At 41.7% G+C, this 12,986-nt stretch overlaps 1 protein-coding gene across 2 annotated transcripts in view; it reads right to left on the reverse strand.

Moving 5' to 3' along the window:
- dmxl2 (Dmx-like 2) overlaps positions 1 to 12,986 on the reverse strand; it is a 107,706-nt gene that overhangs the window by 77,159 nt on the left and 17,561 nt on the right. For both annotated transcript variants that reach the window (XM_037539802.1, XM_037539803.1), the window contains exons 2-5: positions 7,723 to 7,848; positions 6,056 to 6,127; positions 5,411 to 5,489; positions 1,515 to 1,659 (exon numbers count right to left, since the gene is read on the reverse strand). In XM_037539802.1, coding sequence (XP_037395699.1) covers positions 1,515 to 1,659; positions 5,411 to 5,489; positions 6,056 to 6,127; positions 7,723 to 7,848 — 422 coding nt within the window. The remainder of the gene's footprint in view (positions 1 to 1,514; positions 1,660 to 5,410; positions 5,490 to 6,055; positions 6,128 to 7,722; positions 7,849 to 12,986) is intronic.

Consider the following 12,986-nt stretch of genomic DNA (forward strand, 5'->3'; position numbering starts at 1 on the left):
GCCTGGAACCCTGCAGCCGACACTTCACTGAGAACTCGCACCAAGCGTCTGTGCAGAACAGAACAGGGCTGTCACCATCAATCTTAATTATATCAGTTCATCTCAATTATATACAGACCAGCAAAATTCACCTTCAATAAATCGGCACTGATTAGTTCACAGCTTGCATGCGTTTAATAGTACAACAATGTATATTTTATAGTTTTCTACTGCTCACTCTTACAATAAGACATGACAGCCACTGTACATATCCGACCCCCAGAACACCCCAACTCCTACAGTAAACATTCTACCTCGGGATACTTCAGCCCATTGCCCCTACACCCAGCTATCTCTAGCCCACAGAACGCGTGCCCTCACTCAGTCCACACCATATAGAACACACCTGAAAACAGCATAGTCCAGTTTAGGGCTGAATGATTTAAAAAATGTCTAATTGCAATTTTTCTGACTAATACTGCAAATACGATTTAAACTGCAATTCTTTTTTTAAATGTAGATCCCAGCCTGTTTTTTGGCCATTAAGCACATTCTGTTTTTCTGGCTCAGAATGCTGACTCACAGTGCCAGGCGGCCAGTCAGCTGTGGTTGCGTGGTTGCGCACTCATCATGTGAGTGTAGTGGCAGTTCAGAAGCTAGCAGACAAATAGCTAGACAAAAAGTACCTGTGCAAGATGCTTTTCCCTTTAAACCAGTGGAAAACAGTAACTGCTAAAACAAATGAATGCAAGGTTTACAGAGAAGCGTGTGTTAGTAAAACTATCTCAGGGCACTGGAAAAGAGCTAAACAGCAGTAAATTTACCCGATGGGTAAGCAAGATGAAGGTATTGAAGAAAAATGACGACACAAGGTGGGACACGAATCTCCAACTCCGCCGCCCAGGCCACAGCAAGGCCGGTGGACTACGCCTTGCGTTTGACCCTGGCAGCCGAGGTGTGGGGGCAGTGACGGAGACGCGGAGCTCTCGCTCCCTCTCAGTTAGGGTGCACATGCCACCCTTAATGAGAGCAAGCTGATGGTGATCTGCTGTTGGCTAAGACTAAGGAGCTAAAAAGCTTGGTTTTAAGAAAAGGACTAGATCAGATAGATCAAATAGATAGTCAGTGAACTAAGACTGGGAGTTGCTCCAAAAAGAGCTGAATTTTTTAACTCCATGGAACTGGGCGGGGTCTTCTCTTGGAATTAATTTCCCATCACTTTGACCTGGAATTAAACAGCTTTACAGTGGACTTACGGCAGGTTTATGTGTGCTGATTATGAAGACGTGTGTAATTTGTTTCAAAAGCTTTTGGACAGTAAACATTTATGCTGGTGGCTTTATTACTTGTCAAACAATTAAGTAATTAAACACAGTCATATTTGAAGATTATTCAAGAATCTCATGTTGATGCATTAAAACTGTAGAGAACAGAGAAAAAGTATGTTTCTCCTGTTCTGTCGGCATCGACGACATGATGTCATGACAAAGTCCACTCCACACAATACACACAAAACGTTTGTCTGACTGACTTACTTGCACTGCCACACACACTTCCAGTCATTGAGGACAGGGTGTGGTTTGTCGTCGGTGAGCTGACCATCCTCTTCCTCCAGCAGTGTGTCACCGGAGGGTGGAGCCCAAAGCTTCAGCCGCTCCGTTGCTGCCAGTATACGGTTACCTACAGAGAGAGAAGATCTGTTAGCACACTCAACACACACAGGTACACCTAATAACATCCATCAACACACACTAAATCTTTCACACACACACACACACACTCCCCCAAATCGCACACAGCATGGTGTGCATTACAAAGACACAGCCCCAAACATCATAACCAGGTAATTCAGTCTGTAAAAATCACTTGAAAAGTTGTTCCAAAACATGTCATTCACTCCACAGTCTATATATTCCACACATGGTAACGGCAGCGAAATGAAAAACAGACAAGTAGGGACCTGCACAAATACCAGCAGAACACAGAGACCAAGAACTCAACATGTATTTACTGGAGGCTGAAGCATTTACAACCTGCTAAAAGGCCTCAAAGTCTCCTAGCCCACTCCAGCTATTCAGCACTGCACTCCTTACAGTTGTTTGCCTGATCCAAACCCACATGATGTTATCAATGTTATATCACGTACTTCATTGACCCTTTTTTTCTGCTGGGGGCAGTGCAGTCCAGTCCAGTCCTGAGCTCGCAACCTTCCGGCTACCAGATACTCCAATTTAAAAACCCAGTTAACTTAAAGTGAAAAATTTAAATGTGCATTACGTTTTCATTGGAATTTTGTCTGACATGCGTCCATAGCCCACATCTGTAAGCAAAGACGTCCATGAGGCACCATAGGGCACAGTGCTTCTGAGGAAATCACACTGTGTGTGTGTGTGTGTGTGTGTGTGTGTGTAATGATAGGGGAGGACTTGCTGCCTGTGTGTGGTGGAAAGAGGTTTACAACAGAATTTAGTGTAGAACTGGCACAGAATGTCACACACAACGGCTAAGACGCAAATTAAAACAAAAACAAAGACCAAGGGTCGGCAACTCAAACACTAAAAAGAGCCATTTTGTCCTTTCAACAAAAGCCAAACCACTTTGGCAGCGACAACATTTTATGTCCATTGTTTTGAAATAAGTTTTCACTATCTGGGCTGTAAGTAGGTCTCAGTATGTGCTGATGTCCTGGTGTAGACTATCAATCTTTTGATTATTTAAATGATTAATCTTTTTTTTTTACGATTATAAATCGTTCAATTACCAAATAACACTTATGTAGCTATCAGCTTTTAAATTTAGCTTGAGGTTGTTTTATGCATTTGCTAACTAACAATGTAAGACGATAGACATGAGGAACATTCAAACATTCACAGAATTTTGCGCAAAGTATGCGGCGTAAAAATATAAAAAGTAGCAGCTTTTTTTCCTCTAATCAAGCAAATAAAAACATCCATCTAAATTTAAACAGTGCATTCTGCTGTCTGTCCAGACTCTGCTGCACCTAAACTCTACAATCACAGGCCTACTGAAATGGAGGAAGGTCAGCATCTCGTCACGCTCTTTGAAGAGACTCGGCCTCGTCTGAGAGCAGATGTTCAGTGCTGCGAGGCTGATGTGCTCTGATGGAGCGGATGGGAAAGTGGCGAACGTTTGTGGCAAACCTCTCTAAGAACGAGGTTCAGCTGCCCTGTGTGTTCACGGAGAACAGAAAACTGCCTGCGTCCTCGTTCGCCTTTGTTGGCCGAACCTGAACGCACACGTGGCCTTGGCGTTAAGACGGCGATGCTGTGTTTAAAACTAAACGTTATCTGGAAAGTGAACAGGGTCGCTGTGAATAATCATTACTTTCTTCTCCAGTCCAGCTCCATTAACTTTTACAGACAGCAGCACTTCGAAACGGAAAGTCACAGCTCAGCTCATAACCTGAAGTAAGACGGGCTCTTTAGCATCCACAGTGGCTAACTAGCTAGCACAGCTAACTTGCTTTCTTCAAGTGAGTCGTCGTGTTTCATTCTCAGTCGTCGATTTTAGTCGAATAATCGTTGCATCCCTTAGTGTAGACTAAAACCATATAATATAAACAAAAATCCAGACTTTGCTCTTCTTTAAGCTTTAGCCCAGCTATAGCTGCTTTTCTCACATCTCCGGCAATAAAACGTCTCTCAACGTTCAACGTTTTCTGAGGGCGAAGTCAGAGAAGCATCATGGCTTTCTGACAGTTTCTTGTAGCAGATTAACCAGCTGGAGCGATTATAAATGCGAATAAGTCAGTTCATCTCTAAATCATCGATGTTTATCTTAACATTAACTCCAGAATTTAAGACTTGAAAATCACCCAGGAGTGAAAGAAAATACTTTATTCAAGTCTGAGTATCGGTCAAGATCAGAGCTCGGCAACATGCGACTCTTTTACTGCCCAGTTGCAGCTCCACAGCAGAAGGAGATGTTTAGGTAATAACAAAATAATCATCTTTTACAAGCTCTGCTAACAATAAACTGTCTTTCATCATCAAAATACTGTGAGCATTTGGACAAAACAGAGAACACATGCAGGAAAATACAAAGAGCAACGAACAGGAACTGAAGCTAATCAGTGTGGTTTGCTTGAGGAACAGAGACCTGCACGCAGGGACCAGGGTAGGAAATCATTGTTCTGAAAGCGGTTATTAGGCTAACGAGGGATTTTTGTCAGTACATGAGAGGTACTTATCAACACCGATGACAAGCGACCTTTCATTTCTGATCACAACTGAACTGATGACATGATGCAGTCCTCTGAGAGGAGCCACAGCACGGCAGAAAGAGGAGCAGACAGGGAACCTTTATCCCTCAAGATGGAGAAAACACATCTCACCCAGCATGAAGAAGGAAAGTCACCGTCACCAACTGTGTGTGTATGAAGTAAAACTCAAAATAATACTTATAACCTTAAGAACATTATTTTCTTTTACAAGCAGCTCAGCAGACTGCTAACGGGCTAGCATGCAGATCCAGTAATAATTAGTTAGCCCTCAAGTTGAAATATTTACTTTACTAAGTTATTCACTGGAACATACACAGAAAACGGTGAACAGAACTGTTACAAGCGTCGCTCGTACAGTGGGCTATAAAATTAACTTGTTGACAGGAGTTAAAGGAAACGGTCATAATCCCGAGGGCAGAAACGAGCGAACCTATAACGGAGGTTTTCTGAGAAACGGGATATTAATAAATGAAAGGTTTCTGCATTAAGAACTGTTATATAATAACTGGCGCAGCATGTTCATGATGATTAGACAATACAGAGCAGTATATGTTATATATGCTAGCAGTTTGTTCCATGCAGTATTTTATGTTGGAGCAGCTTTACAGCTCTTAGTAAAGGTCTGTGTTCTATGGCAGGTTCTCAAATCTAGTCCAGACTGCAGAAAGTCCTGTATGATAGTGTCATAGTGACCATGATTATGTGGACAGTTTAATGTTTTTGTAAAAACCTTTTATTTTAACCTGCTATTAAAGATTTGATTGAGAATGTATATTAATTGCATTAAAACTGTATTTTTAAAAACTCATTTTTTAAAAACTCTATATGGTGATAATGTTAAACTGTCATAAAAGGTTAGCTAATTATTTAGATTTTTTTATAAACCCGTGCCCAATTTAATTTACTACTTTTAATCACAACCAGGTTGTATTTTTTAGCAAGTTAAAAATCCCATGTGACCTGGACTAATTACAAATTAAGTGTTACAAAATTCCCATTTTATCCAAATGTTTCAATGTATTTGTCAGAATTCTGAATATTTGTCCTGAGGCAAGCTCAGAGAACAACTAAATTAAAAATTTCAGGTATGGAGATTAACGGGTTAAACATAATGCCATTTTTGTCTTTTACCTCTGACCATTTCAGACGCTGACCGAGACTCACTCATTCACTCATTTCCCTTCTCACCTTGTGGGTCCCAGGCAAGGCTGTACGCCATTGTACTGAGCAGAAACTGCCCTGTCTTCTGCCATTGGTAGTTCAGTTGCTGCGATTTAAACAAAAACACAATGAGACAAAGTGATGCAACAAATTCGAAATCACACAGCTTCAAAAATAGTCCCAGCATTCACTGTAACTCTGTCCATAAAATTAACCACATTTTACATCCAGCCAAATAGCACAGTGGAGGGAATTGAGCTGACTAGATCAAAAGGGAAAGCGTCTAATTACTGGCAGACTGTGGCCCCTCTGTAGAGCTTCAGTACTATAAATACACCATCCCGACAGGTACCGCTCTCCGTTATTTGATATGCAGAAACATTACTTAAGCAGGCAGCAGCTGATGAGCTGTAATTTGGAGAGAATGGAGGCTGTTGCACTTCATTGCACATGGTGCTCATAAAGAAGGAAAGGTGACACGAGTGGGGTAATCTACACATGACTGATTCATCATCATCATCATCATCATCATCCCTATCTTATATACAATTATTACCACCACCATAGTGATCAGTGCGACTATCACCTTATCATTATCACCGTCATATTTCTAACTATCTTCATCACCACCATCCCCAGTACTCCATCTTATTGTTGATCATCATCACTCACCTTGTGCCTCTTGTTCAGGTTGGTGGATACGGGTTCAAAAATGCACACAATGTTTCCATAGGATGCAGCAATCTAAAACCAACAGAAGAGTTTGAGAGACTGTCAGGCTCACCCTACAACTAATAATGTTAGTCCAGCTCATTATATGCACGTAAGCTAGATGTGTTCATTTGAATAAACAAATATTCAATGTAACATTCAACAACTAGGCCTATGATATTTATGAAAAATTGCAGATTTTTATTGCTGAGAGAGTTTCCTCAAAATCCCACATTGTGCATTACAATGTTCAAACGATACACAATAAATAATCGCTGCACCATTAAAGAAGAAATCACCAGTCACGCTGACGGAACTTTAAACCATGGCTGCACCATCAAAGGCAGTCTGCAGTCTATAACAGCCTAGCGGCTGTTTGATTACAGAAATAATCCTTTGCAGCTCCAGGTTTCAGCCTTTTGTATTTTTCTACAACACTGAAACTGTCCTATACATCGAGTGAAAAGCTCATGAATCGCAGAAATGTTCCAAACTGGCCTGAGAGAAATAAAATGTCATTACAATAACTTACTTTAAAAGTAAAGGACATTTTTCCTTCTCGTGTCCACGGTTTTCCTGCACAGCAACATTTACCATTAGGCTTTGCTTGTCTTTGGAACGAGAATGGGCACAACGTCTCGTGTGCGTTTGTTGTTGACTACTGATAGAGTACGGATTAGCTTCAAGGATAAAGATATTTATCAATTATTAAATTGTCTAGCTTACTAGGTTTCACTTTTTGGACACAAGAAGATGGCGGTTGTGTCGTGGAGGCATCATAAACATGAATGTTTAACAAGAACTGTAAATGGTGTCACCCAGTCTGTGCCTCATACACTGAACCCATCCCAAGTCTGAGCTGACGATGTGAAACTCTGGCCAGGTGTCAAATATGCTGACATTATCAATTACCTTGGTTTTTCTGAAGGTGTAGACAACGAGGAGCTGAGAAGTTATAAAAGCACAGAAGCTTATAATGATCTACACAGCAATGAAATCGGAAAGGTGCAGCCAGGCCAGTCCGTCAGGAAACCTGACCACTCAGCATGGGTTAAGCTTCAAAACAACAGGGAGTAGAGACAGCAGGAAGGTCTTGTAGCCAAGTCGCTGCTGTTTTGTGGAAGGTAGGTTGCAGTTTTAAATGAAATTAGAACACATAGCTAGCTAAGATGCATATACTCTTAGAAAGAAACATAACTGGTCATCTTTCTCAGAGCACTGGTTATATGACTATTGCGATGAATCTTGTGTACCCCGAAAATGTCAAAGTATTTTGAAGCTGCAATTCTTTGCCATATAGCGTTCATTTTCCAACATCGTTTAAAGCTTTCGAGAGCTGTTGTGACTCCCTGACAGCGGATAACGTTCCTGTGCTTTTGAGACAGTTTGATAGCGTTGTGAAAAGCGTTACACAGAAGTTTAGCCCATTCTAGAGGAACTGCTGTGACGTCATGGCAACCACCGTTGAGAACAGAAGAAAACCATGAATAAAGCCGGCAATTTGGAGATCCTTATTTTTTTCTCACCAGCAACGTGTTACCCTGCGTTCACACCGGCAGCAACTTTCACCTCCCGTCACGGTTACAGTCATGCATTAAATTGATCAAGATAACATAAGTCAGGCTTACCCGGCCGAGTTGGTGCGAGCACTCGACACAGCTCACTTGGATGTTTCCATGCTGAGCTCCAGGGATGATCTGCACACACTCAAAATCACTGGCTAAGATCACTATATCACAGCCTGAACCGTACGCCTGGAAAGAGAACAGACACGAAAACAATCCGTCAGAAAAGGTCTGTTTTTTTTTTAACATACACACACACACATTATATATATATATATACACACACACACATAGAGACAGAGAGAGAGAGAGACAGAGAGAGATAGGGTGGGCCATTATAATCACCAGCCATCTTGAAAAGTTTTCCCCCTCCCATAAACTAAAGTGCCACAAACAGGAAGTTAATATCACCAACCATTCCCATTTTATTTGGGTATATCCATATAAATGGGCCACCCCACACACACACACACACACACACACATATATATATATGGACTATGCTGGTGCGCAAAACAACACACAAAACAGACACGCACACCCCTCCGTCATTAATGTCCACTTTAAAACGTTTTAATGACAAACTTCGTCCGTCTCATGGCGGTGGATCACTTTTTATCAGGATACTGATGGAGACCCCTCTAATCACTTTTGTTGTTAATGTTATTGTTTCTGGCATCAATCAAAAGAGAAACGCTGTTTTTGCAGCAAATCACACTGCAGAGATATTAAGAATACGAAGCAGTTAATACTCCAACGAGAACTAATGCGGTTGGATTGGAGATGGCACTGATTACACTTTACATGTGTGTGTAGACTTCCTCTGGACCCCAAGACTGTTCGGCATAAACATCATGCTTTCATTTGCACACAAGCAAGGATTAATCATAGCCCAAGTACTCAAACAGGACATGAAATGACAACAACTGATAAATATCATCATGATTTTAGATCCACTGTTTAATAAACATCATGCTAAATGTTCAACAGGACAGTACGGTGTAGCTTGCTTTACAGAGTCGTACCCTATAGCTCTGTTCTGCACAGACAGCATGTAACACCGTTAACATCCAGTACTTCATTCGTTTAGGTGGTCGTGCCAAACTGATGCATTGGCACTTTTTGAATGTGCTCGTCCATTTCACCCACTTAATGCAAAGCAGATCTTAAGTCAATTTTTTAAATTACTGTTAAAATCGTTCCAAGTGGCCTTCATATTGTGTATTTGAGTAGGTAATTAGTTGATAATGTTCTGTTCTGTATTGCTTATAATTAAGTGGAATCTTTTCTATTGTGTACAATAACAATTAGATTTAAAAAACACTTATTGTTATAATCTATGTGCAAAGTGTTAAATAAAGGAGCACCAAGAAGAAAACATATCATGTGACACATGAAAAAACAATAATTTGCATATCAGGACACATGTAAAGCAAAATTCAATAATGATCAATTATCTGCCCAAGGCTAGCAGGTAACCTTCTACTGTCCATGTACCTACTGCTGCCTTCATCTCTAATTTCATCTCTTCATCTCTCTCTCTCTCTCTCTCTCTCTCTCTCTCTCTCTCTCTCTCTCTCCATCCTCCTCCAATAGGGAGAGGCAGCCCCCCACACACACACACACACACACACACACACACACACACTTGCCAGGAGTGACTAATCAGTCCAGACTTAAGAGCTGAATACAGCACATGTTCTTCAGGACAGTGTGTGCGTGCAGGTGTGTGTGTGTGTGTGTGTGTGTGTGTGTGTATTGCTATCCGCACTCCTGACTTATTAATGGAAGCAGATGAGGAGGAGGGAGGTTCCCAGAGCAAGACGCTCAAACGCTTGCTCACTCAGCAGATTATGACCATGACCAGGCAAACATGATGTGCACATACACACACACACACACACGCACACACACACACACACACACACACACACACACATACATACATACATACATACACTGCATAGCTTACGGAGTGAACATGCAGAAAGAAAGAAAGAAAGTGAGAAAGAGGGGAGAGACAGTATAAGAGACATAGAGAAAGAAAAAAGGGGAGCGAGGAGGAGAAAGCAAGTGAGAGAGACAGGGAGAAACAATAGAGAAAAAGGAAGAGAGGAGGGCAGAAAGAAAGATAAACAGTGAAGGGGGTGTGTGAGGAGAGAGAGAAAAAGGAAGACAGAGAAAAGAAGGGAGAAGAAGAAATAGAGGGGAGTGAAAGAGACACAGAAACAGAAGGAGAGAGAGCGAGAGAGAGCGAGAGAGAGAGAGAGAGAGAGAGAAGGAGAGAGATAAGGAGAGAGAGAAGGAGAGAGGCTGCAGTAGTGATATATTATGGTGGGAATTAAAAGCAGTCACCGTCACGCACAGGCTGGCCGAGCTCAAAATACCTCCCACACATCATCCCCATCAGACCAACAGACACACACACAGTAACACACGCCGGCCTGCAGGGAAAATGACCCTTTTGTTTGGTTGTATTTGAGTAATTCATTCAGGCTGTAGCTATTAGGGCTGTACAGTAAATAATGTGTAAAAAATTAGAGACAGCAAAAAAACGCTGAATTTTTTATTGGAAAATAAAAACGATCAGGTTCTGTAACAAATCTAACCCTGAATGTCACAGAATTGCTTGTAGTGCAAGCTAAGATAAAGTAAAACAGATGATGAGTAGCACTTACTCTAAGATTAAAGTCAACCTGAAAGCAACACTTCTTCCCCATTTTGTTAGTTGTTTCTGGTCGTAACTGGTAGATTCATCGTAAAAAAACAAAACAAAAAAAAACTAAATGTTCATCTTCCATCAAAGCGTAATGACTTCTGACGTCTAAAATATCGACTGATTTTAACTGCATTACCATACGGGGTGATACTCGAGCTTTTAGCATGGGAAAAAAAGTGGTATTGAGCTACCTCTACCCTCTGAAAGACATCGAGGTAAGAACGAAGGGAGCCAAATCGTTGTCGGGAGCCGTTCTTTTCACGGTTGTGTCCAAATTTCATTGCCTGGCCCTAAACCCACTCCACAGCCCACATGAACAGCAAGAACCAGCCAGTCACAAGAGACAGATGGTGCCCACCATTCAAAGTTGGCAGACACAGAGAGAGAGAGAGAGAGAGAGAGAGAGAGAGAGAGAGAGAGAGAGAGAGAGAGAGAGAGAGAGAGAAGCAGTGGTCGAGTGAGCTAGAGAGTGAACCGAGAACAGGTCTTTGACTGCAGACTGCAAGACAGGGGCGGAACCTGTAGGGGCGGAATCACTCTGGCAGTTGGCTACTCAGATCATAGTGGGTGACCAATCAGAGCACACTGGGCTCATTTCTAAGCTGCTTCTCCCTCAGGGTCGCAGGTAAATAGAGATGTACAGTATCAGAAAAACTATGCATTTTTGCAGCACTGAAACTATTAAAACTGTAAATCTATTTAAGTGGAACAATGGAAATGAGCATAACAAGTCCCCTTTAAACAGTGGCCATGAATATTCTGACTCACCTGTAGCGTAATGCTACACGTGAAGACAAATAAGTAAAAAAAATACTGTATGAACAATCAGTTTAATATCATACTTTAAAACTCAATTCAAAATTTTTGAATTTAATTGTGATAGGCCTCAAGATTCCTGCCCTTGACTGACGATAAGAAAGTACAGAATTCATTTCATAAAATACACTTAAATTAGCTGCTTATTTTGTCCTGTAATGACGCAGATGCATAAGGCACACAGTGTGCCGACCCCTTGGCTTCGTCCCTATTCACAAAAATGAAGGCCCTCCACTTGCCCAGCCCCTTCAGCTTGAGTAGGATGTACAGCTGCTATTTTCAAAGCACTACAGCAGCTGCTGGTTCAGACTAATGGCCTTTATTTGGCTGTACAGATTTAGCCAAAACCCAGTGAAGTATCCCTTGAAAAGAAGTGTATAATATGACGATCAATGCTCTCAGAAAGAGCACTGCAGAATTCATTCAGGAAACATGGGTTTCCTCTGTTAGTGGGCACACAGGAAACACTCAGAGGAAAGGCGGGGTGCTAAAGGAATTCTTCGCCCATTAATATCAGTACCAATACTAATACTAGGGTTGCAGCGGTAACCGGTTCCACGGTATACCACGGTATTAAAATGCACGGTTATCATACCGTGGGCATTTGCTCATTACCGGTAAAACACAACCCAGCTCAGAAACTCACCCGCGCATGCGCAGCTCCGCTCCGTTTCAGTCACACAAGCACACAGCAGTGAGAATGGCAGAGTGCCACAGACTTAACAAATCTCCGTCCCCCTAAAAAAAGGCTAAACTAAAGTCAGCAGTGTGGGACTACTTCGGATACCCGCCAAATGCACGCGAGGATGGGAATCCGATTTGTAATCAATGTGGCAGGAAAGTGGCAGCTAAAGGAGGGAATACCTCTAACCTGTTCTCCCATCTCCGAGAACACCACCTCGCTGTGCTCGTCTATAATTTCAGTCCGACCCTAAATGCGTGAAATTTCGACTATAAAACCCATCTTTGTATTCGTGCACAGCCCACGCGTTAAGCGCCGCAAAAGTGCTGAGTCATCCGAACTATGAGCATGCAGGTGCTGGAAGTAACGTTATGCCCGTGGCTATGAAGCGCGTGCTGTGGTGGATGCGCGTGTCCGTGTTCAGGTCCTCACAGACTAATTTGGATTTTTCCGGAGTCGGACTCAACGTGAAAGACGCCATTAATTTGCATGAGCTTATATTTAAAATCTGACGTGCCTCTATTGTGAGGATCATGTATAAAATAGATAGTCCCCTCTTTCTGCAGTCTCTGGTTATATTAACTTGGCAGTAAAACGGACGTTTACAACAGTAGTTGGTCAGACACGCACACAGGCTCAGATTAGGGTTGCAGCGGTAACCGGTTCCACGGTATACCACGGTATTAAAATGCACGGTTATCATACCGTGAAAATCTCATACCGTTGCAACCCTAACTAATACTAATAAATACTAATAGATTGTGTGTGCATGTGTGTATATGCAGTTTATGTGTGTGTGTGTATGTGTGTGTGTGTGTGTGTGAAAGTAAGTGTGCTAGAAAGACTTATTCTAATACAGAGTGGCTTCTCATGGAAACGTATTGAATTCTATTCTTCAGACCCTTAGTGTGTTTTGAGGGCTTGTGTAAGCTAGTAATGAAAATGTAGATGGTGATTGGTTGAGATATTGGCCTATTTTATTATTTTGATCAGAGAAATGATCAGAATATTTTTAATAAAAAAGGTGAAATGTACCAAAAAAAACTGAATAAGGAAATAAGACTTTCAAGAATTTCACTTTCATTTTCAAACCTGGGCTGAGTGAAGCTC

Source organism: Pygocentrus nattereri, chromosome 7 (genome assembly GCF_015220715.1).
Source record: "Pygocentrus nattereri isolate fPygNat1 chromosome 7, fPygNat1.pri, whole genome shotgun sequence".
NCBI lineage: Eukaryota > Metazoa > Chordata > Actinopteri > Characiformes > Serrasalmidae > Pygocentrus > Pygocentrus nattereri.